The 24995-nt window shown below is 36.9% G+C and overlaps 1 protein-coding gene across 1 annotated transcript; it reads left to right on the top strand.

Moving 5' to 3' along the window:
- The first annotated feature begins 3845 nt into the window (after positions 1–3845).
- On the top strand, positions 3846–6195 carry LOC149201819 (xyloglucan endotransglucosylase/hydrolase protein 31-like). Its single transcript, XM_089399831.1, has 4 exons — positions 3846–4266; positions 4389–4489; positions 4825–5051; positions 5538–6195. The coding sequence occupies exons 1-4, from the start codon at positions 4017–4019 to the stop codon at positions 5947–5949; spliced, it is 990 nt and encodes a 329-aa protein (XP_089255957.1). The 5' UTR covers positions 3846–4016; the 3' UTR covers positions 5950–6195.
- The last annotated feature ends 18800 nt before the right edge of the window (positions 6196–24995 follow it).

The following is a 24995-nucleotide window of genomic DNA, read 5'->3' on the forward strand; positions in this document are numbered from 1 at the left end:
CTAAAGAAGTTAAAGAAGAAATTTTCCTACGAGATGTGATTAATATGATGATGATCTAAGCAACATGAGAATGATTAAGGACCCTGAATGTTTTTGTTAAATATTTATATATAGTGAAATTTTATTACTAATTGGGGTTTTGTTTGTGCAGATCTCTCCATAAGAAGGTTGAACGTTTGAAGCATGCTTGGATTGGTGGATATATATAGTTTAGTTGATAAAGAGAGATGAAGCATCTCGAGGAAAAAATATGCTTGGGAGGAAATATGGTCGGCCTGTGATGATGACTAGATCTCGAAGTAGGGAGGGTAGCATTTGTCTTGGAGCTCTGACCTTATATACGCACCCAGATCCCTAAGTTAGTGTTAGAGTTAAAGCCTTATAGTACCTAGAGTGGCTAAAGCTTGGAATACACCTTAGTCCCACCCGATTAGATACCTTGGTCAAGTATCTAATCTATAGCATTGTGTTTGTTGTGACTCTTCATAGAGTACATCATTTTGAGATTTTCCATTTACCTATGTATATATGTAATTATGAATACCTCCCTAGTTAAGAGGGAGTGTTCAAGAATGTAACTAGTTTCAGTCTTCATAATTATATTTGAGTCATGATGAAATGTATTTTTCAAAAGAAAGAAAAAAAAAATTATAAAAGAAAATGATTTTGAAGCATGGGTTTCATGCTCTTTTATTTATTTTCTAGGTCTAAAGCCTCCATTGGAGGCTTCTAGGGCTTATGTCATGAGCCCTAGTCCTTTTCATCAAGTAATAGACCATTCTTGGGATTTTTTTATCAAGAAATTAATTTATTTTGATGTAATTAGAGTCAAATAAGCCTCCTCCACCAAGTCGGCCTCAAAGAAGACAAGTCTACCTGATTAAGAGAATTTGACCATTTAGAAGGACTATATGTTGGCAAATACTTGACCTCATTTGGCAAGGAAGACAAGCAAGTTTGATCTACAATAGATAGAGAAGAAAACGAAGATTGAAATACATAAGGAAAAGAATAAAACCCTGGTGAAGAAGAAGGAGACTTTTATCAAGAAAGAAGAAGTTGAATTTCTCTCTTTTATGGCACACGTGCAATTTTATGGGTTGTTGCAGGGAGTATGAAATTTCAGATATGTAGTAGGACCGCAATTATAGAGGTTGGAGGGCCGAAATTTTGTGTTTTAGCCAAGGTTGAAGTTTGATTGATCATCTAGGAAGGTTGACTTGGTGGAGTGAGGGAAGTCTTTTGATTTGGTCTAATGTCTTAGATAGTCTCAATTTGATTTGAATCTACTAGTGGAAGAGTTTGACTGATTTTTCCCCTTCATAGGGAGTTTAGCCCTGGTTGAGGCCTACTTATGGTGTCATTGATTTTCATGCTTTTGATTTTCCAATTTCTTGATGAGAAGAAGATAACGAGGAACATAAAGAAAGGTAATAAGAATATAAGAATATCACAAGTAATTTTCAACATAAGAAGATATTTTTACCTTTCTGATTTTCTAACACCAAAGACAATAAAGAGGGATTAATTCCACCTCCCACATAGAAATTTTTGTGAACATAATCAATCATTCTGCAAAGATCAACCTTTATGACATCCAAACAATATTGGTAGATATGCATTGAGAAGCCATTTGTCTTAGTAGCCTTATCCAAGTCAAAATATTTCAAGGTATTCCACATCTCTTCTTTTGTGATTGGTCTTAAAAATATTCATTATCTTTAGTTGTTACTTTATGTGGGATGTGTTCCAACATATATTTGACAACTTCCTCTTCACGATTTCTCGAATCCTCATAGAGTTGGCTAAAGTTGAACAACAACTTCCTATTTTGGAATATTCAATGATACTTTCTCCATGGACTAAAATGGGTTTAATACTATTTTGCCACTACCTCATTTTAGCCGAAGTGTGGAAGAATTTTGTATTATTGTCCCCCACTCAAAGCCAAAAACTTTGAGACTTCAAACGCCATATTTCCCCTTCTTGCCTCAATTGCTTATGATAAAGAGTGAACTCCCTTTGTTCCTCTTGCAAAACATCCATAGAAATACAATCACGATCCAATTCTTTATTGAATTATTTTTAATCAAATTTTATGATGTATGATAGCTTTCTCCCATTCGTATGATGTTATTTTTCCCATAAAGTTTGTTGCTTTAATTTTTGTTCCCATATATAAATTGGGGATCTTAACCCCCATTTCCCTCATGCTTTAAACGCCACCTCCTTAAACCCCTACTTTTGAAGCCATTGAGGATTAAGCCGAAAAGGAAACAAACCATAATCTACATTTCGAAGGAGAGATAGAGTGATTAGACAATGATCAAAACCTCCATAAACCAAATTCTGAGAAGAGAGGGAGAAGCATTATTCTAAGAAATCATTGTTGAGTAAGAATCTATCTAGCTTTACAGCAATGCGCCCATGACCCACACAATTATTTTTCCAAGTGAATTTATTATTCATTGGTTTTATGTTTATGAATTCTTGAATAGCCATGAAAACTTCCATATTCTCTTGAAAAGGGTCCCTCACAAGGGAGCCCCCATTCTCAAGGATGGATAGTTGTGTTGAAATACCTCCCATGCACTTTCCCTCTCCCCCAAAATACTACAATATTTATACTCTAATTCCCAAATATTAAACAAAGATGACTAGAAAAAAAACTTTTTCTTAGTCAATTAGTAACATATAAACATTAACCATACTACATACCTTTTGGCCGAGAATGTGAATCAAGCATAACATTATCCAATAAAAAGAATTTTGATTTGAGAGAAGCTAAAAAGCAAAGGTGGACCATAGAGTATATAGTCCTCCTTAAGCCCAACAATACCTAACGGCCTTTGCCCCACAACCTCACCATATTTTTTTTCATTTAGGAGAACTTCTTGTTCCCCAATTTTTCCTCCTAAAGAAAGAGAATTAAAAGAGTTACTGTTTTTTCTTTTTTGAAAAGACTTTTAGCTTCTAACATTTATATTTTTAAACCTAATCCCTTACCATTCCAAGAAACTATCTTAATCATTTATTAATAATTTTTACCCCTTAATGATTTCTAAACCTAATCCCTTACCATTCCAAGAAACTATCTTAATCATTTATTAATAATTTTTACCCCTTAATGATTTTTGTGCCCCTTAATAAAAATTAGTTTGTCTTTTCTTTTAAATTCCTACATGTGTCAACTTATAATTAGCTTGAAAAAAGGAAGACATAATATCCTTCTCTTCGTTTTCTTAAAAACTTGACTTCTAATAGACGGAAAAATTATATTCATATATTTAAAACCTGATATCATGATAATTATATTAAATATATTTAAAAGATTATCTCATTATCGATAGTAAAGGCTGTTTTCAAGTACCCCTTTACTTTTAATTAGTCACCTTTATGTTCACGTATTCAAAAGTTTGCATTATTAGTTACTCAACCTGACTTAATCGAGTTATCCAATCTCAAAGTCTGACGTCGACTCCAATCGTTATGTCTTCCTCTCTATTCGAAATTTATACATTAAACTTTCCTCGAAACTACCTGAACATCAATAATAATGTGTCCTCCATGATTTCGATTGGCAATTTTTTTTGTACTTACGGCCGACTATGAGATTTGATTGGATATTTATTTGTAGCCATGACCAAACTCAAGGTCTTATCATTAATGTTGGTTTGTTGTGTTCGCTAAGATAATCAGCAAGTGCTGCAGGTATTATTGTGAAGTGACATACAAGCGAATGGGTGCGCATCGCTTTGGCTATGTCCCCTGTGATCTCCAATCATACTCCCTCTATATCTGCAGCTTCGTCCTCTGTGATCTCCTACATTCTCATTAGCAGCCAATTCAAGCTTTGTGCAGTTGTTTCTTTCAATATACTAAGCTTGGCATGAATTTAAATTCTGTAAACAGTTCCAAGCGGTAGTGTTGGCGGACCAGATTCAGAACTGATTTCCAGCAATAAATGAGCGTTGAACAGAGTCTGGAATAAGAAATTACCAGGCCATTGCAGTGCAATGGCAACTAGCTTTGGCTTCTACAAAATAGTGCTCGTTGTTGCTCTGTTACTCACAAATGGAGCTAATGTTGTGGTAATGCTAGTCTCAGCTGATCAAAGTCTGCAACCTCCATCGCCTTCTCAGTCAGTGACAAGATATTTCAAGACCATGGCGTTTGATGAAGGATTTTCGAATTTTTGGAGCCCGGACCATCAGAATGTCTCCCGAGATCGAAATTCTGTGACACTCAAGATTGATAGATATTCTGGTCATGCTCTACTCCTCCATGCATTTCATTATTCTGATCCCCGAATACTTTTTTTATGTTAATTCGTTTGGATCTGCACGTAATAAATCTCGAAATTAGAACTCCCTTGCTTTTTGTTGCAGGGGCTGGTTTTAAATCGAAAAAGACTTACCTGTATGGATTTTTCAATGCGGCACTGAAGCTGCAAGCTGGTTACACTGCCGGGATCGTCACCACGTTCTATGTGAGAATTAATTTGGGTTCGAAGATGCAAAATTTTTTTACAGTAATGACTTAATGATTAAGTAAAAGTTGAGACATTACTCTAGTATAGTAGATTTGACATTTTGAAAAATTTGATGATGATAGATTTTTAGACATAATATTTAGAAAATCTTATAATTAACCATTCAAAAAATTTAATAGTTAACAATTCACGTCAATCACTAATTTAAAAATCTAATAATTAACCGCTCACCTCAACCACTAAATCTATCCAGTAAGCAAAAGAAAATGCAATTTTTTTATTGATCGATTCCGATTCATTATAAAAGCTCACAACATTTGATTGGTGTGCAGTTATCTAATAGTGATGTGTATCCTCATCAGCACGATGAGTTAGATTTCGAGTTTCTTGGGACGATTCCGGGGGAGCCTTACACACTCCATACAAACATCTACGGAAACGGCAGCGGTGATGGTAATATTACCAGTCGTATCGGAAGAGAACAGCGGTTTCATCTTTGGTTCGATCCCACGCAAGAATTCCACAATTACACCATCCTCTGGACTCCTCATCAAATCATGTACGTTAAGACGTTTAGTTCTTAATTTTTTGGTTTTGGTTTTGGTTTTGGTTGTGACTACGTTGAGTTTAGGAATAATCATAATCTATTTACTAGATGGATGAAGATTAGTATAAGTGAGATGTTATTTATTAAGATTGTGTGATATATATGTGAGAGCTTGAGCTTATTTCCATTGTTAATTAGTAGAATATTTAGCAATCAGAGGGATATGGGCGCAGTCAAATAATTGATTAGGTTTATGTCAGTTTGATTCTCGAATATTTGGCCAATCAGCAATTGAAATATAGATGTCACAAGTGAAATACTATTTTCCAAAATCTCTAGAATTTAAACATTTTGAAATAATTAATTCCTAAAATAACTTCTATCCTTAATAATTTTCTATAACATAAACCCCATACAAACCAACTAATCTATAAAATTACTAAACTTAATTCGTGCCTAAGACAACAGCCATGGCTTACTACTTTGACTTGAGTGCAGGTTTTTCGTAGACGGCATTCTCATCCGACAATTCCGGAAGCTGAAGAGTGTGAGAAAACAGTACCTGGGGAAGCCAATGTCCATCTATGCAACCGTGTGGGACGGGTCCGACTGGGCAACCGATGGAGGGAAACACAGAGCAAACTACAGTTACGAACCCTTTCTCTCAACTTACACCAACTTCATAATCAGCGGTTGCACGGCTGGACAACCCGATTGCAAGCCCGGGCGTTTGGATCATTTCTTCCCGCCTACACTCTCCAAGGCTCAGAAAGAAGACCTTCACTTTGTGAGGAACAACTATATGATTTACGATTATTGTCATGATACCTCTAGATATCCCAAGGGTCTGCCCGAGTGTCCACGCTCATTTCCTCGGAGGTCCCCTGTTTTTCGTCCTCATCACGTCTGAATATTTAGAGATAGCTTAAACCTTTTCGTAATCTTTATACCATTATAAAATGCTCCGTGCTGCTCATCGTCATCATTCCTGAATATGTCTCCATAGATGGCTTACACCTTTTCGTAACCTCCATGCCATCATAAAATCCTGCGTGTCAAATGTGACGTTGTGTTTAAGCAACGTTTATAGGGTGACCACTACTGCACTACAGTTATGTAAATTATTATGTTTTTTTCTGCATCGCTTTTGTGATGATTTATGAGGCTGAGGAAAAGTTGTCAAAATCTAGGTAAAAGAATTTCAAAAAATCTTGTAAAAACAAAGGTTGAATCATGTTTTTTATGGTGGAAATAGATTCAGCACCATTATCTAAAGCACCTAAAATTATGAATTTTAATAGTTTTTACTTGGATTTACGAAATATTTTGCCAAATTTTTCCAAAATATAAACAGAATTCCCATAACTTTGGAGACAAAAAACCATAATTATTAGATTACAGTGAATCATGTTTTTTATGGTGGAAATAGATTCAGCACCATTATCTAAAACACCTAAAATTATGAATTTTAATAGTTTTTATTTAGATTTACAAAAATTCCTGTCAAATTATTTCAAAATATAACCAAAATTCCCATAATTTTCAAAATAAAAAAACATAATTATTAGACTACAGCAAATTAATAACTATCTTACTCATTTGAGACAGTTGAATTTCCAAATGCAACTGCACCACCCCACAACTGCCACTATAACCTATTGCAAATTCTCTAAATCTGCTTACGTGGCTGCTTACGTGCACCTCTCCTTTTCCGTTTACATAGACGGTGTTATATTCATTACTGCCGATAAAGTTTTTCAGCCGGAAATATATCATGTACGTTGTATTGTATTGGGGTGCGTTATGTTTCATATCACATTGCACTCCCGGCGTCGAAGGGGGGAGGTAAAAGGACAGAATGTCATTTCACCCATGATTGTGTTCGGGAATAATAATTCATTTATGTATTTGAATTATTTTCCTGAAAAAATTTACCATACGGTAATAAATTGGTTTTTTAGTAATATGTATTTTAAATTTAAACGCAAATGATTAAATGATTAAAGTAAATAATTATTTATATTAAATGTATAACTATTGGGTCCAATTATGATAATAAGTAATAAATACAAAATAGAGTTTTTAATTACAAATTTATTTTGTTAAATAAATGGTTTAGTGATATAAATTATAAAAAATGAAAATTTCTTAATAATATGGTGAGAAGGTAGAAGCTTATGTGGGAGAGTATTTTGGAATTAGTGAATTATGTATTGAAAAGTTTTTCTTATATAATTTAGTTTGGTTTTTAAATATAATTTAATCAAAATACTTAAGCTTTATTCATTAAGACTTATTATCTAATAATTTAAAAGCATGAAACTACATGAAACTAGATGAGTAAAAATATATAAATATATAACAGGTTTAAAGATTTTGATAAAAGCTTTGAAAATGGACCAGGGAAGTTCGTACTCGAGGTCCTTAAGTTAAAATAATTATGTATTGAAAAGTTTTTCTTATATAATTTAGTTTGGTTTTTAAATATAATTTAATCAAAATACTTAAGCTTTATTCATTAAGACTTATTATCTAATAATTTAAAAGCATGAAACTACATGAAACTAGATGAGTAAAAATATATAAATATATAACAGGTTTAAAGATTTTGATAAAAGCTTTGAAAATGGACCAGGGAAGTTCGTACTCGAGGTCCTTAAGTTAAAATAATTATTAATTAAAATGTAATAAATTTTTAAATTACTATAATTATAATTATTTATAATTTATGAAACAAAATATTTTATTTTATTTTTAATTTTAATTTTAGTTAGATAAAAATTAGCAGTAGTTTTAGTGATTGAAGATTATGATATCGGATATTGATGTGCTTGAAGATTATGATATCGGATATCGATGTGCTTGGACCTATCATGAAATACTGGATTCTCAGAGAGTTTGATACAACTCTGATTATTGTAGTAGATCATAGTTGGATCCATCCTCTGACCAAAAAATCCAACTAGAATCTTCCGCATCCAAATGGCCTCACATGTTGCTTGACTGACAACCATGTATTCAACCTTTGTTGAGCTAAGTGCAACTGACCTTTGTTTCCTAATGTACCAGGAAACCGCAGCTGAACCAAGGTTGAAGATTCCTCCAGAAGTGCTCTTCCGGTCTGATGGACTCCCTAGCCAATTTGCATCTGTGAAGCCCTGAAGCTTCACTCCCTTTATCCATCTGTACCACAATCCATACTGAGATGTGCCTCTGAGGTATCTCAGCACATGCTTCGTTGCCTTCCAAAACATCTTGGTAGGTTGAACCATACCTTAACTTAGCTGGTTCACCACAAAGCATAAATCTCGTCGTGTGTTCACTAGATACATCAATGAACCCACAAGATGCTGATAAACAGTAGCAGCTACTACCTCACCTAAAGTAGCATCCTCCTTCCTCCAATTACCACCTAGAGGAGTCTGCATGGGCTTGCACTTATCCATGTGGAATCGCCTGAGTATCTCATTGGCATACTTGCCTTGAGACACAAACACTTCCCCATCCTTCTGCCACACTTCCATGCCTAGAAATTAGTGCATAAGACCCATGTCTTTCATCTCGAACTCTCTTGCAAGGTCCTCCTTGCAAGACTTGATCAACTGATCATCACCTATCAAAATCAGATCATCCACATAAAGAACAATGATCAATGTCTTACCTTCTACCATGATGTGGTAAAGGTTCACATCTGCTTCACTCTTGGTGAAGCTCAACCCAGTGAAATAGCTGTCGATCCTGGTGTACCAAGCACGAGGTGCTTACTTCAGCCCGTACAAAGCCCTCTTGAGTCGGCACACATGCGACTCACAATCGAAGGTCTCAAAACCTTCTGGTTGCTCAATGTACACCTCTTCCTCAATCTTCCCATTTAGGAATGCAGTCTTCACATCCATCTGATGGATCTTCCAACCCATCTGAGTTGATAGTGCCAACATTGATCTGATATATGAGTACCTTGCTACAGGAGAAAAAGTCTCATCGTAGTCGATCCCCTCGACCTGTGAGAAACTACGGGCAACAAACCTTGTCTTATGTTTCTCAACACTCCCATCAACTGCTTGCTTTACCTTGTAAAGCCATCAGGAACTCACCACTGACTTGTCCTGAGATCTTGGGACAACATCCCAAACACAGTTTCGAACGATGGAGTTGTACTCCTCCACCATAGCATCAACCCAAACTGGTTGCTGCACTGCTTCCTCGAATGAAGAAGGTTCAGACTCGGGTACCAGTGTACCGCTCGGGTGACCACCTCTGTTTGCGCTGAGAAGATGGTTGTCCCACATTCTCTCGTGCATCCATCATCAACCTGTCAGCTTCCCTTGAGTGTTTCTGCCCATCTCTGGAAGACTCAGCATGAGTGGATGTCTCCACTCCCAGATCCTTTGCATGTGGCTACTCCGCATCAGTCTTAGGCTCCTCCTCCTTAGGAACTAAAAGTTCCTCCTCTGCATGCAACTTGAGCTCCCTCTCAAGTGATACTCACATAACTTTCTGCTCGTCGAACTTCAGATCTCTGCGTACCACTGTCCTCTGACTGGTAGGCAAGAACACCCGATAGTTGTGGGGTGTATTAGTGTACCCCACAAGTATCCCCAACTCAGCTGTTGGATCTAGCTTCTTCCGGGCATCTTTGGTCACATGGAAATAAACTGATGATCCAAAGATCCTGAAGTGACTCACATCTGGTCTCTTCTCGGAAAAGGCCTCCATAGGTGTCTTCATTCCCAGTATGCGATGCGGGCTTCTGTTCTACAAGTATACTGTTGTATTGCATGCCTCAGCCCACAAATGGAGTGGTAGGCTTTGGTCATGCAACATCACTTGAGCTGCTCCCACAATCAATATGTTCTTCCTTTCGGCCACCCCATTCTGCTATAGGTTATGGGGTGCCGTCAACTTCTGTTTAATTCCTTCTGTTGCGCAGAAGTCCTTAAACTATTGGGAGACATACTCTCCACCATTGTCGCTTCGCAAGGCTCTTATTTTCTTTCAAGATTCTTTCTCTGCCAAGGCTTTGAACTCACAAAACCTCGAGAAGTTCTGATCCTTCTTCTACATAAAGTAGATCCAACATCTACGAGAAAAATCATCAATAAAAATAACATAGTACCTTTGTTTAGCGGTGGAGGTTGTAGAGAATGGTCCACACACATTTATGTGAACTCGCTCCAGGATTGCTCCAGCTCTACTGTCTCGATCCTGAAAGGAACATTTTGCATACTTACCTAAGGTACAACCTTTGCATGTATTTGTCTGCTCCAGTTTTCCCTTGGAAAGTCCAGTAGAAATTTGTTGCATGATCTTCAAGGCCCCATGGTGCAAGTGGCCCAATCTTCTATGCCATAGCTCACCAACATCTTGGCTCTACACCAACTCTGCTTTGCAACTCAATGCAGCACAGTCCACTACCTCTAGCTTGTAGAGATTCTTTACTCGAATCCCAATCCTCTTAGTCTGTCCAGTGCCGATATGCCTTAGTAATACCTTTCCTTTACTAAAGACTACATCATAGCCTTTATCTTCTAGCATAGTGATGGACACAAGATTCTTCTTCAGACCCGGCACATACTTTACATCAGTTAGGGTGAGAGGAGCTCCATGCTCCCTCTGAAACACAACCGTACCTTCACCTAAAACATGGTACTTTCCATCATCGCCCATCTCGATGTGCATCTGGAGATCCTTCTCCTCTAAGTTACTGAATAGATTCTTGTCGCCGGACATGTGGAAAGAAGCTCCACTGCCCAGGTACCAAACACATCCCACCATGGATGAAACCATGCATGCGATGAGAGAGAAATCCATTTTGAACTGTGAGGCTAGTGCCTCGCCATCTGATCCCTTCAAGGATCCCTTCTTGGATTTCTTCTATGGACAATTCATAGCATAATGGCCCACCTCTTGACAATGAAAGCATCGCACTTTCGATTTATCAAACCTCTTCCCACCATGGAAAGAACTGGATTTGGGATGGGACGCCTTCCCTTTCCCTTTCCTCGCCTTACTCGCTAAGGCTAGATTTTCTTCATCATCTTTCTTTGATGAAGATCCATCTCTGGTGCTTCTTCTTATCTCCTCCTACATCAGATCCAACCAAAGTCATTCCCAATCTGGCAGTTTCTCTCTTCCATTTACCGAGTCTTGGTAGCTATGCCAGCTCTTAGGAAGACCAAGGAGAGCAAGACTCACCATGTCATCATCGGTTGTCATGATCCCTACACTTCCAAGCTCATCCCTGCAGGTGGTGAGCTTGTTCAGATATGTAGAGATCGTGTCGCCCTTTTCACACTTGATTTTTCGAAGCTTGTCTTTCAACGCCAGCTTCCTCTGATCGCTGCTGTTCTGATATAGATCCTTCAATGTTTTCCACATTGAAAATGGTGTCTCCTTCCCATGGAGGCTTGAGACAATGTGGTCTCGAACTCCCTCCAGGAGGATTCTCCTCGCTCTAGCCACACATTTCTTCCATTCTGCCAATTCTTGGGCATTAGCTACTGCTAGCTTGGGGACTTCTTGATCAATGAATTCCTTTAGACCGTTTTCCTCTAATACCGCTTCCATGCGATCCTTCAAGGTTATATAATTCAAGTTTCCATCAAGGGCATACTCGAGTCTCAAACCGTTGAACGCCATTAGTGAAATTTGAGATGTGATAAGAATTCGAATTCTATAATCAGGAACTTCAAACTTTGAACTTCTCCCTTCTTTGTATACTGTTCTTCACTTTGATCACCTTTGCTCTGATACCATGTAGAAATTCCCACTGTAGATCACCTGATAATGCAATATACTAAAGCAAAATACTTGATCTACTTCTACAAACAAACTTGCGGAAGCTTAATCGATTTTGAGCAAGATCAAATAGAACACATATAACAAAGAATGAGAAATCAATCACACATGAACACAGAAGAATACTTTGGGGAAAGCCTCAGCTAAAAACCCCGATCTCTATATTATCATACAAGTGGAAATATGTCTGAATTACAAAAAGCTTTAGCTCACAAGCTATCCAGCTCTCAGTACAATCCCTCAATACAGCTCACAGACTGAATAGGCACAACATATGCCTTCCCTCAATCCTCCAAGCCTCCTATTTCCTTGCGCAGTTTCTCTTGGGGTCCGATGCTGCCACCTGTGTGAATTCCCACATCACACACTCATCAAGACTTAGAAATAACTACGCAAACATCAAGGAATGAATTCCTTCTGCATGCAAGAGATATCCTCAATGGAATATTCCTACAACTGATAGTACATTGTCCCATCATCTGATCTCAACTGGGTCTCTAACTAAACTGACATGCATGAGTTATTTATGAGAGAATATTCAGTTATCTGAAGTGCAGCAGTGACATGCATGCATGCATTAACTAAATTAACTCACAATTAGTTCCACAAACTGTTAGAACTAATCTAACTGGACTTAACTCAGTTAATTGAGCTAACTAATTACAACTCAAAGTACAACTCATCATGATCTCCTTAATCAAGGGATAACTTCCTCAATCAAAGGGAAAACTGTTGCATGTCTTCACATAGACTTCATGTTTGATTTTCTCCAACTAATTAACTCAAGATTAATTAATTAATTATTTTAAAAACAGCTGCTAAGATCAAATTCGACTTTTAATTCTCAATTTTAGTTCAGGGACTAACTAAAATTGGAATGTATCCCGAAATTCTATTTATAGCAGTGTTATTTTTAGTATTTCTTGTTGTTATTTTCAACAATTTCCAATTGTATGATAATATAGATATCGAGATTTTTAGCTGAGGCTTTCCCCAGAGTATTCTTCTGTGTTCATGTATGATTGATTTCTCATTCTCTATTATATGTGTTCTATTTGATCTTGCCAAAAATCGATTAAGCTTCTGCAAGTTTGTTTGTAGAAGTAGATCAAGTATTTTGCTTTAGTATATTGTATTATCGGGTGATCTACAGTGAGAAATTCTACATGGTATCGGAGAAAAGGTGATCAAATCGAAGAACAGTATATAAAGAAGAGAGAAGTTTTAAGTTTGAAGTTCCTGATTATAGAATTTGAATTCTTATCACATCTCAAATTTCACCAATGGCGTTCAACGGTTTGAGACTCGAGTATGCCCTTGATGGCATCTCGAATTATATAGCCTAGAAGGATCGCATGGAAGCGGTATTAGAGGACAACAATTTGAAGGACTTCATTGATCAAGAAGTCCCCAAGCCAGCAGCTGCTAATGCCCAAGAACTAGCGGAATGGAAGAAATGTGTGGCAAGAGTGAGGAGGATTCTTCTGGAGGGAATTCGAGATGACATAGTCTCGAGTCTCCATGGGAAGGAGACACCATTTTCAATGTGGAAAACATTAAAGGATCTATATCAGAACAGCAGCAATCAGAGGAAGCTGGCGCTGAAAGACAAGCTTCGGAAAATCAAGTGTGAAAAGGGCGACACGATCTCTACATATCTGAACAAGGTCACCACCTGTAGGGATGAGCTTGGAAGTGTAGGGATCACGACAGCCGATGATGACATGGTGAGTCTTGCTCTCCTCGGTCTTCCTAAGAGCTGGCATAGCTACCAAGACTCGGTAAATGGAAGAGAGAAACTGCCAGATTGGGAACGACTTTGGTCGGATCTGATGCAGGAGGAGATAAGAAGAAGCACCAAAGATGGATCTTCATCAAAGCAAGATGATGAAGAAAATCTAGCCTTAGCGAGTAAGGCAAGGAAAGGGAAAGGGAAGGCGTCCCATTCCAAATCGAGTTCTTCCCATGGTGGGAAGAATGACAAATCAAAAGTGAGATGCTTTCATTGTCATGAGGTGGGCCATTATGCTACGAATTGTCCATAGAAGAAATCCAAGAAGGGATCCTCGAAGGGATCAGATGGTGAGGCACTGGCCTCACAGTTCGAATTGGATTTCACCCTCATCACACGTATGGTTTCATTGATGTTGGGGTGTGTTTGGTACCTGGACAATGGAGCTTCATTCCACATGATCGGCAACAAGAAACTTTTCATTACCTTGGAGGAGAGGGACCTCCAAATGCTCATCAAGATGGGTGATGATGGAAAGTATCATGTTTCAGGTGAAGGTACGGTTGTGTTTCAGAGGGAGCATGGAGATCCTCTCACCTTGACTAATGTAAAGTATGTGCCTGGTCTGAAGAAGAATCTTGTGTTCATCGCTATGTTGGAAGACAAAGGCTATGATGTAGTCTTTAGTAAAGGAAAGGCATTCCTTAGGCATATCGGCATTGGACAGACCAAGAGGATTGGGATTCGAGTAAAGAATCTCTACAAGCTGGAGGTAGACGATTGTGTTGCATTGAGTTCCAAAGTAGAGTTGGTGCAGAGCCAAGATGTTGGCGAGCTATGGCATAGAATATTGGGCCACTTGCACCATGGGGCCTTGAAGATCATGCAAAATATTTCTACTGGACTTCCCAAGGGAAAACTGGAGCAAATGGATACATGCAAAGGTTGTACCTTGGGTAAGTATGCAAAATCTTCCTTTCAGGATCGAGACAGTAGAGCTGGAGCAATCCTGGAGCGAGTTCATACAGATGTGTGTGGACCATTCTCTACAGCCTCCACTGCTAAACAAAGGTACTATGTTATTTTTATTAATGATTTTTCTCGTAGATATTGGATCTACTTCATGCAGAAGAAGGATCAAACCTTCTCAAGGTTTTGTGAGTTCAAAGCCTTAGCAGAGAAGAATCTGGAAAGAAAATAAGGGCCTTGTGAAGCGACAGTGGTAGAGAGTATGTCTCCCAACAGTTTAAGGACTTCTGTCCAGCAGAAGGAATTAAACGGGAGTTGACGGCACCCCATAACCCACGACAGAATGGGGTGGCTGAAAGGAAGAATAGATCAATTGTGGGAGCATCTCGGGCGATGCTACATGACCAAATCCTACCAGTTCATTTGTGGGCTGAGGCATGCAATACAGCAGTATACTTGCATAATAGAAGCCCGCATCATATACTGGGGATAAGACACCAATGGAGGCCTTTTCCGGGAAGAGACCAGATGTGAGTCACTTCAGGATCTTTGGATCATCGGTCTATTGCCATGTGACTAAAGATGCCCGGAAGAAGTTAGATCCAACAGCTAGATCATGCGAGTGTCCCTTAAGAGGGAGCTCAAGTTGCATGAAAAGGAGGAACTCTTGGTTCCAAAGGAGGAGGAGCCTCAGACTGATGTGGAGCAGTCGCATGCAAAGGATCAGGGAGTGGAGACATCCACTCATGCAGAGTCTTCCATAGATGGGCATAAATGCTAAAGGGAAGTTGACAGATTGGTGATGGATGCGAGAGAGAATGTGGGATAGCCATCCTCTCAGCACAGACAGAGGAGATCACCCAAACGGTACACTGGTTACATGGCCCTAGTTGGGGAGTGTGTAGAGACCGAACCTTCTTCCTTTGAGGAAGCAATGCAGCAACCAGTCTAGGTTGATGCTATGGTGGAGGAGTACGACTCCATCATTCAGAATAGTGTTTGGGATGTTGTCCCCAGACCGGAGGACAAGTCGGTGGTGAGTTCCCGATGGCTTTACAAGGTAAAGCAAGCAGCTGATGGGAGTGTTGAGAAACATAAGGCAAGGTTTGTTGCATGTGGTTTCTCACAGGTCGAGGGGATCGACTACGATGAGACTTTTTCTCCTGTAGCAAGGTACTCATCTATCAGATCGATGTTGGCACTATCATCATAGATGGGTTGGAAGATCCATTAGATGGATGTGAAGACTGCGTTCCTCAATGGCAAGATTGAGGAAGAGGTGTACATTGAGAAGCCAAAAGGTTTTGAGACCTTTGATCGTGAGTCGCATGTGTGCTGACTCAAGAGAGCTTTTTACGGGCTGAAGCAAGCACCTCGTGCTTGGTACACCAGGATCGACAGCTATTTCACCGGGTTGGGCTTCACAAAGAGTGAAGCAGATGCAAACCTTTACCACATCATGGTAGAAGGTAAGCCATTGATCATTGTTCTTTATGTTGATGATCTGATATTGACAGGTGATGATCAGTTGATCCAATCTTGCAAGGAGGACCTTGCAAGAGAGTTCGAGATGAAAGACATGGGTCTTATGCACTACTTTCTAGGCATGGAAGTGTGGCAGAAGGATGAGGAAGTGTTTGTCTCTCAAGGCAAGTATACCAATGAGATACTCAGGCGATTCCACATGGAGAAGTGCAAGCCCATGCAGACTCCTCTAGCTGGTAACTGGAGGAAGGAGGATGCTACTTCAGGTGAGGTAGTAGCTGCTACTGTTTATCGGCAGCTTGTGGGTTCATTGATGTATCTAGTGAACACACGACCAGATTTCTGCTTTGTGGTGAACCAGCTAAGTCAAGATATGGTTCAACCTACCAAGTTGTTTTGGAAGGCAGCGAAGCATGCGCTGAGATACCTCAGAGGCACATCTCAGTATGGATTGTGGTATAGATGGACAGAGGGAGTGAAGCTTCAGGGCTTCACAGATGCAGATTGGGCAGGGAGTCCATTAGACCAGAAGAGCACTTCAGGAGGAATTTTCAACCTTGGTTCAGCTGCAGTTTCTTGGTACAGCAGGAAACAGAGGTCAGTTGCACTTAGCTCAGCAAAGGCTGAATACATGGCTGCCAGTCAGGCAGCATGTGAGGCCATTTGGATGCAGAAAATTCTAGTTGGATTGTTTGGTCAGAGGATGGATCCAACTATGATCTATTGCGATAATCAGAGTTGTATCAAACTCTCTGAGAATCCAGTATTTCATGACAGGTCCAAGCACATCGATATCCGATATCATCATCTTCAAGACTATGTGGTGAAGAGGATCATGTTGTTGTTGTATGTTTCGACCGAGGAGCAAGATGCAGATATTTTGACTAAGGCATTGTCAAAATGAAAGTTCGAGTTCCACAGAGACAAGATTGGGGTGACTGATAATTCCTTTCTTGTTGAAAGGGAGTGCTAAAAATAGCAATAAGAAATGCTAAAATATAGAAGTGTTAAAAATAGCATTGCTATAAATAGCATTTTGGGATACAGTCCAATTTTAGTTAATCCCTGAACTAAAATTGACAATTAAAATTCGAATTTGATCTTAGTAGTTGTTTGAAAAATAATTAATTAATTCATCTTGAGTTAATTAGTTGGAGAAAATCAAACATGAAGCCTATGTGAAGACATGCAACAGTTTTCCCTTTGATTGAGGAAGTTACCCCTTAATTAAAGTGATCGGGATGAGTTGTACTTTGAGTTGTAATTAGTTAGCTCAGTTAACTGAGTTAAGTCCAGTTAGATTAGTTCCAACAGTTTGTGGAACTGATTGTGAGTTTAGTTAGTTAATGCATGCATGCATGTAACTACTGCACTTCAGATAATTGAATATTCTCTCATAAATAACTCATGCATGTCAGTTCAGTCAAAGACCTAGTTGAGATCAAATGATGGGACAATGTACTACCAGTTGTAGGAATATTCCATTGAGGATATATTTTGCATGCAGAAGAAATTCATTCCTTGGAGATTGCGCAGTTACTTCTGAGTTTGGTGAGTTGTGTGAGAGGTCAATTCACACAGGTGGCAACCAGAGGACCTAGGAGAAACTACGCAAGGAAATAGGAGGCTTGGAGGACTGAGGGAAGGCATATGTTGTGTCTATTCAGTCTATGAGTAGCATTGAGGGATTGTACTAAGAGTTGGATAGCTTGTGAGCTAAGCTTTGTGTAATCCGGAGATATTTCCACTTGTATGATAATATAGATATCGGGGTTTTTAGCTGAGGCTTTCCCCAGAGTATTCTTTTGTGTTCATGTGTGATTGATTTCTTATTCTCTATTATATGTGTTCTATTTGATCTTGCTCAAAATCGAATAAGCTTCCGAATGTTTGTTTGTAGAAGTAGGTCAAGTATTTTGCTTTAGTAAATTGCATTATCAGGTGATCTACAGTTAGGATATCCTCAGTAAGTATGTTACCCATTTCTCTCACTTGCATTTCTCAATACAACAAACTTTTAGATTCAAGATGTCTCCCTAACATTTCAAGAGTTAGTTTCAATCCCATTTCTATTACTGAGTTCATAGAGATTGTAAAAATCATGATCATGTACTGAACTGAGTTCACCAAGATTGTCAAAAATCGTGACGTATGATGATATATATATTAAAAAAAAAAAAAAAAACTAACATCTGAACAAAGGTAGCGAAAATTCCCATTCAAAAACACTTGAATGAAGCCCCTGCAAGAAATTAAGCTCTCCATTTTGTGCAAGAATTAAGCTCTTCATTTGTGCATATGAGGACAATTTTGTATTAGGATATCTGTTAAGCTCTTCATTTTGTGCATATAAGGACAATTTTGTATTAGGATATCTGTTAGCTCTGTGCAATTTGCAATTTACGGAGATGGAGTTTTGGAGTTTTACAAAATGAATTGCACAGAGCATGAAATTTTCTTCGGAAGGCATGCATTTTCCTACGAACTGCTCAAGTACATCATCATCAATCATTCCAATATGCAATATTAAAAAACATTAGAAATTCAAAAACCAATAAATAGTAGTTACTTTAGAAAAACTGAAGCTTCACCAATGTCTAACAGCAAACATAGAACTCACACATCCACTTAACTTCAAATCCAGTAGAATGAAATATGATGATATGCCAAGCTCATTCGTCTAAGTGCATAGCTATGATTTTCCTTTTTGCGGCCAACGTTAAATGCAGAGTATTTTAAATTTTTTTAAATGGTTACCAGGGTAACTACATCATGATCTACATAGAGTTTTTGAATTTGAAAACCAAGCAAAGTGGGAGTGTCAAAATTTTGAAAATGAAATTCAAATGAGAGGTACTACGTTAGGAAAGGACCTGGTGAAAGTACGGATACAAGCTGTGAAGCACAGTGAAAAGACAGAAGGCCACAAGAGCTCCGGTTTGCAAATTCTTTCAGTTTTCTGGACTTTTGCAGAGAGATGGGTTCCTTTTATATAAACAAACGTCAACGAAGAAGACCCATCGTACAATCAAGATAAACTCAACTAACTAGAACCTCTGAATGCAACTGCACCACCCCAACCAACAATGCACAAATAAATCGATGCACAAGTACAAACCCTTTAGCCGTATGTTAACTGCCCAACAAACCACACCTCTAGGGGCTCTATGTATCCCCCTCATAAAATATATAAATTTGCATAATATTTATTATGTATATTTCCCCTCTAGGGGCTCTATGTATCCCACTTCATAAAATATATAAATTTGCATAATATTTATTATGTATATTTCCCCTCTAGGGGCTCTATGTATCCCACTCCATAAAATATATAAATTTGCATAATATTTATTATGTATATTTCCCTTTGTATCTTTTTTTTTCAAAAAGGGTTGGGGGGGGGTGGTTGCAGTGCCCTGCAGAAGCTTTAATTAGGCCCAATTTGTACAATATATACATCAACAGTCACTCAGATCACATATGACTCTAGTATATAGCTAAGCTCGCAGCATCACATTGACGGGAGTCTATTGTGGGTGGGGTGCGAGAAAGCCGACAACCCCCACCACGCAAACCATGCACTCGGGGTGCTCCCTTTGTATCTTTATTAACGAATGCTTTTCTACGATAATTTTGATGTTAATGACTTATTTTTAAATTAATAATGCGCTATCAGCCCAAAAGAAGTATGGCAATTTGAAATAATAATGGATGCTTTTATAAGATAATTTTAATGTTAATGAATTACTTTTAAACGAATAATACGTTATTAGCCCAAAATAAGTAATGGTAATTTTAAAAATAAAGGAATGGCAAGTCAAAGTTCACACGCTTACCATGTAACACAGTCGAACCCAAAAGGTTCTTAATTATGATGCTTTTATATTTTATTTCAGTTATAGATTTTGAAATATAATATTTAGAAAATAAAGAATAAAGTATTAGAATTATTCCATTAAATTTTCATATATTTCAGAATTTACAATTCACAAATTTTAATCATCATGTTTTTTTTAATATTTAAAAGATAAAATATTTGAATAATAATAAAAATTTTGTATTTAGGTTTTTGATCTATAATGAATTAAGTAAAAAAATTTAATAAAAATTATATAAAAGAAATTATTAACCAACAACACATTTAAAACCAATAAATGTGATTTCTATCTTAAAAATACTTAATAATAAAATTATTAATTTTTTAAAATATTTTAAAAATTACAAATTTTTATATATTCCAAAATGGAACATTCACCAATCTTATAGTTATTAAAAAATTTGAAAATTACCATTTTTTATATATTCTAAATTTTACCGTTCACAAATCTTATAATAATCATTATAAGCAGGGCATTTACAGTGAGTAATTGTAGACAAACTTCAATCATGCATGGAGTTTGAAAGTGCTGAGATGATTCAATGGGATTGTAAAAGTCGATTTCTAGCGTAAAACTGCATATTAAATATAAAATTGGATATCAATATTGGTGTAATTATTGCCCACTAAATCTTTATCATATTTAATATTAAAAAGTATGAGTTATAAATTTATAATATGAAATATTGGTGTAACTTTGTTAATTAATTTCTTACAATATTTAGAAATATGAATTGTAAAGTATAATGGTAAAAGTGAAAATACAAAATGTATATTATGTTTATTTGAAATATTTATTTTGGAATAAGAGTTTTAAAGTTTTAATTTAATTATCAATACTTATTAGGTGGATGATTTTATAAAAAATAATCATTTATCAAAGGTTGAGATTTATCTCATAAGTAGTTATGTTCTTTTTATCTATTTAATTAAATTAAAGGTTTCCTTCTTACTACCAGCTTATGAGAACTTAGGTAGGAGCAGTTTTTTACCAAGGAAGGTATGTTTACCCATGGGAAGGATTATCTCCGGCTTTTTAGAGGTAATGAAGAGCATTTGAGTGGGGTTCCTAATTGGTGTTCCATACAGGTGATGTGGGGTATTGATCAAGCCTAAAGAATGAGGGAGGGTAATGAACTTACATCAAGGTTTAATACCCATAGCAGGTTATTAAAAGCGCTTTTGGTGGGTCTGTTACAGAGGTATCAACATCTCTTAAGCAAGTAGGAGATCCAATTGATCGAGTGTGCTGAGCTAATACATCAGGGCATGGTATCCAGTGAATTGATATAACTAAGAAAATATCATATGAATAAGTGTCATATGCCTAATTCAGGGCAATAACTAGATTTTGTGAACGTAGTAGGATTGGAATCATAATATTGTGAACTTGAAAATGTAACAATTAATAAAATGTCATATGAATAAGTGTCATATACCTAATTGAGGTCAATAACTAGATTTTGTGAATGTAGTAGGATTGGAATCATAATATTGTGAACTTGAAAATGTAACGAGGGACTTCTTCTACATATGTGCATGTCATTCACTAACTTATGTTTTAAAATTCTTAAATATCAATAGTTTTGATACATAAATCATTTATGCACATTCATTTCATAAATTTTCATCTCTAAGAAGCCCCTTTTACATACTCAACCATGCCCCCTCACAAATCTAGTTTGATCTAAGTCCTCCAACAATGGAGTTATCCTACATCTCTATGGAAGTGGACCCTTTTTTCGGGAGAAAGGCTTCTCAATCATCAAGAACAATGAATAATTTGGTCATCCATAGTGAATATATAAATTTAATTAATTATTTAGTTAAGGAACCCTTATGGCTAATTAGACTTGGACTAAACAACACACACTATATGTCCTAAGAGGTACACCAAGCAAACCAACTAAAAAAGGTACCTCCTAAAAGCCAATCCTTGAATGGCATAAGTGACCTCAATGGAGCTTAGCATAACCCCCCAAGAGCACTGATATGGTGATTGAAATTTGCCTCAAGTAATGTGGGGAATTTCCACCCACAATCACTAGGTAAGATCCTTAAAATATAGGCAAGTAAGGTTACCACCTCATGACTAAAAGAATGGCAAGACATGTGTGATGAAAACCATATATGTAGGCAAGGTAAAAATCTCAAAACCTCCCAAGAGATTGCTCAAAGTGAGCCATAAACCTCTCAAAAAGATCCATGTTAGTACACATAATCTAGCGAACACTAGTAGCAAGGGAGTGGGGATGTCACTCGACAAGTTACCAATGCCATCGCGTGCTTAACTCGTGTGTAAGAGGAGCTTTTGAAACCGATCTCTAGTGAAACCAGTTTCACTTTTGCAGCCTTGAAGAGTGTCCTATCTAAACCTATTTCAAGGCTTTACACCCTTAAGATATTGATAGTATTTTATAACCAAAAATTCTAGATTAATTTTAATTAATGCTTTATTTTTATGGTTGTTGTTTACTCAAGGGTACAGAGTGAAAATGGAATGGTGTGTAAGAGACTCAATATCAATCCAATGTGCAAACTAAATGAAGAGTGCAATTGCTTTTCCAATTCAATGAAAACTAGCGAGAGGAAGGGTAAGGAGTTCTTTCTTTTTCTAAGCTACAATTAAATTACTCATAGTCTCTCTCAATGATATTTTGATATTTGCCAAATTTACTCAAGAAGCTAATCCACTCAACAAATTGCAAGTCAAATTAAACATACTTAAGATGCAAATGCAAATGCATGAAAAAAACACTCAAAAGCTATAAATTGTGGCTTGGAAAGAAAAAGGTATGAACTATGGCTTATTGAGCTAGAAAAGCAACAATATCACACAAAATGAAAATTTCAATCTATAACTCAATGCAAGAAGTTAGAAAACTTACACTTACAATGATTAACAATTGAAAACAATCGAGACAGTAGACAATGGAACAATACCTAAAATGCCACACAACTTGGGTTTCTTTGTAATTCATCAAATCATATAGGTCACAAATACTAACCAAACAAAGCATATCAATTTATAAATGTGAAACAAATAATAGAAAGATCAATCGCCGGTGAAGGAAATCAACATGAAAAAATAACCTTGTATAAAACAAAGAAATGTTGTAAATGAAGTAGATATAATGAACAATAAGGGATACATATCATATATGGGCTAGACTTAATTAGTGACAGGTAGAGAAAGACAAGTCTATGATGCATGTATCAAAGATCTGATGCAGATCCCACTGAAAAATTCAATCTTAAGATGTTATTACTCCCAGAAAATGATCAACTTGTATACTAGTTGCTATGAGGAAGCTTCCCGAGAGAAACCAAGTTTTACAGTTTCCCTATAACTCATAGATATATAGAAAATAACTTCTAAAATCAAATTTTGAAGAAAATCTTTAAAAAAAATAAAAAAATCAAGAGACAAACACTTAGAAACAATAAAAAAATCGGGGATCACAAAGAAGGAAGGAGGAAAAATTCACTAAGAGCTTCTCCCAAGTCGAGTCACCAATTATGTTTTCTCTAAATTCACACCGAATAAAAGGGACTATTGTCCCATAGATCTCACCTCATGATCTACTAGATGGTAGGTGAAAAATACAAACTAATTCCCTAGTCACAATGCAACAAAAAGAAATACATCAGCTCAAGAAAACAAATAAATGGTTGTACCTTCCAACCTTTGCAAGTTGGTGTAGATTGCAAAACCCTCACAGCAACTAGAGTTCTTACTCCTACATGGAGATCTCGCTCCAACTCCTTGATCTGAGCCCCTACACTCATGCACAAACAAACAAGAACAAGGTTTTCCTCTATGAAAGATAAGTTAGATTGAAATATTAACTATTACATCAAGTAAACCATAATATCACATATACAAACATGAAATGGAGAAGGAAATCAATTTTCCTTTCATATAATAACAATGACACATAAGAGATTATACCTTGATCATAGAGTATACTCTCCTCTAATCCCTTAGTCCTCATCTTTCTTTGACTTACAGAAAAACTAGGCTCATTTGAAATGCAAGAGAAAAGTGTTATAGTGATATTTTACTAGCATTACTAGGATTTCCCTCTATGATTCCTCCTCTCAGCCTTGAGAGGATCTCACTAAATAGGCCTCTCCTAGAGCTGGGAGGATGTATCTAGAAAACTCGGGCCAAGAGAGGTTAGGAAACTTCTGCAGTTATTAACTCTTAGCCAACTCATAACAAGATAGGTCAATTTTATCTCCTTAGGAAGGACCACTTCTATAATTTTGACATCCATCACTCCCAGGAAAGGAAAAGTTGTATATCGGGTGACAAGATGCACACATGCATGACTGATGGGTACATAAGATGCTAGAGTTGTGGGAGAGATGGGTTGCTAACTAAGCTTAGACAAGGAAGAGAAGGGATACATTCAAGCCAAAAACTAAAGGAAGTTGGCAAGTGGATCCTCTCACAAACATAATGTGGTGAATAGGGATATAATAATGTTCATCCAATACAACAAACATTGAAGAAATCTTGGAAGCCATTAGAGTGAAATGAAATAGATGATGTATTTTATGATTTTTTTTGTTTGATGTAATATCTCTTTCAATACTATCAAAAACTAATTGTTTCAATATATGTTAAAAAAGGTTAGCTATTTTTGTCCATTTTGTCTTCCAAGATTTGAAAGTCTTAGGACCAAAGGAGTTGAGAGGATAAAACATAAAATAAAGTAAAGAGATAAAACAATAAGGGATTCATGGGATATTTTGAGATGCACTCTATTTAGTGATGGTTGGACCAATCACTAGTCTATACCTCTTGTGAACACCCTTGATTGTTGTCTTCAAGGAGTGATTCATTTGTACATCATTGATCTTATGAACAAAACAAACAATGTTGAATATTTATATGATATATTGAGGGACACCATCTTATCCATAAGAGAGGAAAATGTAGCCAAGTTTTTATTGTTAATGTATCCAACTATGAGCTATTGATGGAGCATTTCTCTAAGTAGTTTTAGACACCTTATGTAACACATTCCCTTCATGACATTGGTAAAATAAGTTGGATGCAAGTAAATGTATCTCAAGAAACACAAAT

Source organism: Pinus tabuliformis, chromosome 2_1 (assembly GCF_031772625.1).
Source record: "Pinus tabuliformis cultivar Carrire ecotype Pingquan chromosome 2_1, CPIR1, whole genome shotgun sequence".
In the NCBI taxonomy this organism is placed as follows: domain Eukaryota; kingdom Viridiplantae; phylum Streptophyta; class Pinopsida; order Pinales; family Pinaceae; genus Pinus; species Pinus tabuliformis.